Source organism: Humulus lupulus, chromosome 1 (genome assembly GCF_963169125.1).
Source record: "Humulus lupulus chromosome 1, drHumLupu1.1, whole genome shotgun sequence".
NCBI classification, from domain to species: domain Eukaryota; kingdom Viridiplantae; phylum Streptophyta; class Magnoliopsida; order Rosales; family Cannabaceae; genus Humulus; species Humulus lupulus.
Window position 1 is genome coordinate 246,026,094 of NC_084793.1, and position 6,393 is coordinate 246,032,486.

Below are 6,393 nucleotides of genomic sequence, written 5' to 3' on the forward strand. Positions count from 1 at the left end.
TTTAGCAAAAATTGCCACAGGGTTAGACAATGAAGTAATTTGGAATGACCCTAAACCCAGCCATTTCCTGATTTGTAACTTGGAACTCTATTGATGAAGATACATCTCTTTCTAAAAAAAAAGAAAAAAAAATTATTGAGCTCCGGAAGTCATAGTCTCGATGCAATCGAATTTAGATCCCAAGAATCAACTACACTAAGCATACGAAATATTAAACCTATATAATATAGTAAATAAACCCCTTTTTCATGATAATATTTAGTAATAAATTAGTATTGCTTAGAAAGAGAGGAAATCCAGAGTGAGCTAGCTCAGAAAAAAAAGCAAAACAAAACAAAGGGAGCAAAAAGGGTAAAACCGCGTTGATTTTAGGCTAACTCTTCTCCACTTGTCACTCCCATGTGACTTGAGTTGATCTCCTAATATATTAAGTCTTGCGCATTTAAAGTCTCCTCCTACCTTCTGATTCCCTTCTCTTCTTAAACTCTCCATATCATTCTTCTACTTCTTTCTACTACCTATAAAACTACATATACACTCACTTTTCCTTTACTCACTCGCTCGCTCATATTCATATTCTTTGGATTCTTTGGAGATCTGAATATATCAGATCTTTGAGGCCAATCCATTATCAACAACAAATGGCTCAACTCATGTATTACTTCAGTTTTAGAAAGGTACTTCTTCTTTATCTAGTTTTCTTCCTTTTTGCCTCTGTTTTTCTATGTGCTTGGTCGGACCCTTTTCAAAGCTCACATTTTGGTGGTAGAAGAAGGAAAATGTTACGAGTAGAAAGTGGTAGTGGTGACGATGATAGTGAAGAGAAAATTATAAAGGCCAAGAAAAAAATACCAGATACCCTTTCTTCCAAAAACCAAACCAACCCTATTAAAACCAGCCTTTCATCCAAAAATCAGACCAAACTCGCCAAAACCTCAAACCAATCAAGCAAGAACCAAACCAAGACTAGTAAAACTACTAGCACCATTGTCTTGCCCACCAAGTTTAATGAGCTCAAGAAGCTAAATTCCACTACTTCCAAGATCAAGCAGTTGAATTCCACCAAGCCCAGTTCAGTAACTTCCACCAAAAAAAGCGTAGATCTAACCAAAACAAGCTCACCCAAGAACAAAACAACAAAACCTACTCCCACAACCACAACTAAGAAACCCCAAAACACACATACTAACGACCTGAATTCTCATTTGGGCAAGATCGAATCCGTAAAGAAAAACAACCAAGAACAAAAACCCAATAAGCAGAAGATTGCGAAGAAACAAACTGTAGTACAACCCAGTTGGATCGACGATGAGGACGACGGAGATTTGGTCTCTGAATTCTCCGATTTGCCCATGAAGTTCCAAAAAACTCTGATTCCAGACCTTGAGAGAATCTCCACCACTTCCAAAGCTTACCTAAACATAGCCAATAAAGAAATCACAAAAGGGTTTAAGCCCTGGGTGGGTAACAAGTACGCCCCCACCATAGCTTCGGTGGTCTCGTTCGCATTCATACTAATCCCTCTTCTGCTAGTCTCTCTCATCTTCAACCGTATAAAAGCTTATTTCTCTCTCCAAAAGCTTCTCATCTTCATACAAGTCTACCTCTCCATCTACTTCGCCATTCTCAGTCTCTCGGCCATCATCACCGGGCTCGAGCCATTGAAGTTTTTCTACGCTACTTCACAGTCCACCTACGTCTGCATACAGGTGCTCCAAACGCTGGGTTACGTACTGTACCTTCTGATGCTGTTGATGTACCTGATCCTGGTGTTCTCCACTGAGTGTGGGCTGGGGTCGAAGATGTTGGGCCTGGCCCAGACCTTTGTGGGCTTTGCTGTTGGGCTTCATTACTACGTAGCGGTGTTTCACAGGGTGGTCTTGCGTCAGCCGCCCAAGACCAATTGGAAGGTCCACGCGATTTACGCCACGTGTTTCTTTTTGATCTGTTTGGGTGCCAATGCCGAGAGGAGGAAGAAGGCTTACTTGGTTGATGGCGGTGAAGAGGGAAAGAAGAGTTAAATTATTCATTGTAATTTATTTATAATAAGGATCTGGTGGTCCAAACACTACCGTAAGGCCCCTGTTCTCCACCAATAAGATTCTTCTCCTATACGTAAAGTAGAATATGATAAGGAATATTAAATGGAGTTATTATTGTCTGCTTATATATTCGTTGGTGAGGTGACCAGCTTTCAATTCATTTCATTTTTTTTAATGAGTAAGTTAATACATAAGCAAATTAGTTAAAGTATTTTGCTATATACAAGTTAAAAAATTTAAATTACTGTTGCACTTGTATCGTAGCACTATCATTTTGGTTTGTTTTGTACTTTTTTTGTTTGAATCTTATTATACTGGAGCTGAGCTTGCTTCGCGGAAACTGAGAAACCTCAACCTTATTACAAGGCTTTCAGAGGTGGGGTCAGAATCTAACATTATATTATTTTAAAAATTAGCACTACAAAATTTAAAAACAATTAAAAAATACTTAATTTTACAAAAATTATAAAAATTGGTTAACAATTTGTTACAATTATATAATCGTCTGTTATAATTTTCTAATTAGTCTGTAAATATTTAATTAGTCTGTAAATATTGTTTAAAGTTTTTTAATATATGTTTACAAATTTATAAACTTTAATTACAAAAATAAATTGTATTATTGTAAATTTTGTTAAAAAAAAACTTCGTATTTATAATTGAATCATTCTGTATTTTTGTAGATTTTTACAAATTCTTTAATTTTTAGTATTTTTTTTAAAATTTAAAGTATTTTTATGAATTTCCCTATATTTTTTAATTTCAATATATTATCAAAATTTTGATGTGGTAAATGAAATTATATTTTTTATTTTATATATATTTTAATGAAGCTTTTACCGATTTAGTAAAGAATTTATTAATGTAGATTTTATTTTCAAAGCACCAAAAAAAACTAGTATTTATATATTATATTATAATATGGTTTTATTAAAAGCTGTATGGGAATGCGAAAGATGGTGGCAGTGGTAGTGATTTGAAGAGAGAGCTACCGACGATTTAGAAGTAGTGTCGGTGGGGTGCATAATATATATATATATATATGTGTGCGACCGACAATATTGGTGGCCTCAAAGTCAGTGTTTGGCCTTCACTTTATTAGTGTTTATTCTTTTAATTCTCCTTGGTTTTCCATGGATTTATTCTTGCTACTGATTGACAACAGTGTTCATATAAATTAATATATTTTTTTTGTTGGAAACGCTAATTAACGCTTTTCATTCCTCTTAAATATGGCCTAATCCACACTGCATTGCGCTATATGGTGTGGTTAATTTTCTTCGCAGTGTGGATTTGAGACTACTTTCTTCTATTATTCGTGGTATGGTGCAATTAATTAAAAGATTTTTATATAAAATATTTATTTTTGTTAAAAAAATTAAATTTTTACTGTTGAATACTTTTTTTTTTCAATTTTATAGATTTAAGGAATTTTTTATATTTTTAAGGTTTATCTTTTTATTTCAAGTTGTCTTTCCGTTGTTTTTAAGTTTTTTTTTAATGATGTTTAGTTATTTTTATAAATATATTATTTTATTGATCCAATAAATTATTTTCAAGTTACTTTTAATTTTTTTTCTTAAAAATTTTATTTTTGTAATTATGAAATTTGAAAAATCATATTTTTTAAAACTTAAGTGTATATATTTTTTTTAAAATAAAAAAAATAAAAATCATGTGTATTTAAGAAAAAATCTTATTAATTAAGTAAAGTAAGTTTTAAAAAACCACAATATTCGCATATACATATTTAATATATATTAAAAATTTATTTGTAATTTTATGTTATTGATAATTAAAAATTAGATAAACTAATTTTATACAAAATAATACACTACACACAGGAAAGTCTAGTAAACCTAAATTAAATCTAACTCACTTTTTTTTTTCTCACTCATATGTATTACTGTGATATTTGTTATGTTAACATGATTTGATTTTAATTTTGCTATATTAGAAATTTAACACTTTTAATGTATATATTAATGATTTAACACCGGTTAACTACACTATTTGGCGCCTACAAGTAGGTGGTGTGGTGTGGTTTGTGATTAATACAAATAAAATTAACTATGTGATTATGATTTTCTCTTAACCGCACTTTCCAGGTTGGTAAATCTTTTACCGTTTCACTTCTTATCGACATTGCGCTCACCTCTAGCTATCAGGCACCATGTTGCCAAACACCACTTTAGTATTAATTGGTGCAATTAAGTTTAAGTTCATATATATTGTATTTTAAATTAAAATACGTAGACCCGATACCAAATTGCACCAATAGCGATATGTCATATTATCCTTTAGCAATTTCTAATAAATAAATATATAATAAATTATATATATATATATGTACTAAGTAAAAGTAACATGCAATACACGTTTGCTTTGATTTATTTTTAAAATGTATTAATTTATTTTTATTATGGTTTTTAAATTGTCATATAAATTTTAAATAAATAAAAAATGTCATATATTATAAAAAAATACTATAAACATATTAAAAAAATTAAACCAAAACATTGTCTATAGTTTTTATATATGATCATTTTTTTTAAATAAAAAATCTTTAAACAAAGATCCGTTAGATACACACTTTTTATATATAAATATATGGTGCATTATAATTTTAAAATTAAATACATTTTTTTCTAAGTTTTTTAGAAAAAATATCTATGAATTTTAATATAATAAAATATTAAAAAAATCTAAATTAAAATTACGAATTTAAAAAGCTTATTTGTTCAAACTTTAATTATTTAATTTTAAAAAATTTAAAGCCAAAAAAGTTATAAATAAATATACATTCCTCAATTAATGGCTATAGCAATCAAAATAAGTAATTTCTTATTAAGAAAAACTAAACAGCAAAATAAGAAAATATGTATATTTATGTCTTATTTTATTATTACACATATGTTTGTTTGGATAAAAAAAATATGTTAAATGAGAAAAATAAGTATTTAATAAAAGACAGGAAATAATAAATTTAAGCACATAAATATTTTTTTGTTATAGTTTTGAAAACATAATTGATAGAGTAATTTAAATATTTTAATATAATATTTTAAAATATGCGATGAGAAATTATTATGGCTCATTTATTAATTTTGATTTTTTTCAATTTATTTACCTTATTTAGATGACTTCATTAGTTTTTTTTTTAAATAAATTATTTACCTTATTTAGATGACTTTAAAACTAACAGGTAGAAAACAATAAAAAAAAATTATTTTTTTTAATAAAAATAAATATTTAATCTAACAAAAAACTACAATATCTTGTTAAACTCATATTTATAATATACAAAGATACATAGATAGATATAAACAAGCAAAATTATGATGACGTGATGTAACATGTAGCATTGATTTATTTAATAAAAAATACATAAATCCTCCAAAAATTACAATTCAAAAATAAAAAAATATATTAATTAAAATAATGTTAAATAAAAACTAAAGCACTCTCAATGGGTATTTTACTCTATCATTTAAAATACCTTACTAAACATATTTTTCTCTATTTTACCTTAAACTTATACATTACACCTAGTGGCGGATCTACGTTGTAGGAAGACGGTGCCATGACTCCCCAAAAGTCTTGATTTGCATATTTACACACATGACCCTGATGCAGTCACTCTATGTGACCGATCCTGCAAACAATTTGAGTCGTTTAAATGTAATATGCATCCATTTGACAAGTAATAATCATTTGACATATTTTATATATATATTTATATATTTGAATTTAAAACAATAAAAATAACATGGGCATTTAAGAGGGAATCGGTTTAGTAACTGGTTAAGTATTAGAAAATCTGCATGTGTTAGAATTAACCAACACCTGTCGTGTCTCTTCTCTCTCATTCCCTCTTTGGTCTCTCATTCCCTCTCTCATTCGCAGAAACCCATTTCTGAAGAAAAACCCATCTTCTCCGCCACGGGTGGGCACATTTGGACAAAAATATATACGGTGAGCAACTTTTGTTCTTCAATCATCATCATCATCATCAATGTCATGTTCTTTTGTTTCAAATTTTTATTTCCTCATTTCATTATTAGTAAAGTTGGTTTTTTTCGTGAGTTATTGCCAAAGTTAGGGCTTTTAAGTTCATTATATAATAAATGATTTATTTAAGTAGTTTTATTTGTTAATAGGATGAACTTTCAAGTTTCGTGAGTGTGGTTCCTTAATCACCATTTCGAGTTTCAAGTTTCATGAGGAAAAGAGATCATGATTAAGGTGAAAGGGGGTTCCTCAAAAATCAAGCTCGAGTAATAATCACTTAAGGTGAGATATCAGTTTCTTTATTTTGTCTCTGTTAAGTGATTTCATTTATGCATGGTGT

At 29.1% G+C, this 6,393-nt stretch overlaps 1 protein-coding gene across 1 annotated transcript; it reads left to right on the top strand.

Annotated features, from left to right (window-relative positions):
• The first annotated feature begins 460 nt into the window (after nucleotides 1-460).
• On the top strand, nucleotides 461-2,202 carry LOC133804951 (uncharacterized). Its single transcript, XM_062243060.1, has one exon. The coding sequence runs from the start codon at nucleotides 642-644 to the stop codon at nucleotides 2,019-2,021; it is 1,380 nt and encodes a 459-aa protein (XP_062099044.1). The 5' UTR covers nucleotides 461-641; the 3' UTR covers nucleotides 2,022-2,202.
• Nucleotides 2,203-6,393: the final 4,191 nt, after the last annotated feature.

Coding starts and splice junctions, on each gene's coding strand:
- LOC133804951 (XM_062243060.1), top strand. CDS start 642: ATGGCTCAACTCATGTATTACTTCAGTTTTAGAAAGGTACTTCTTCTT.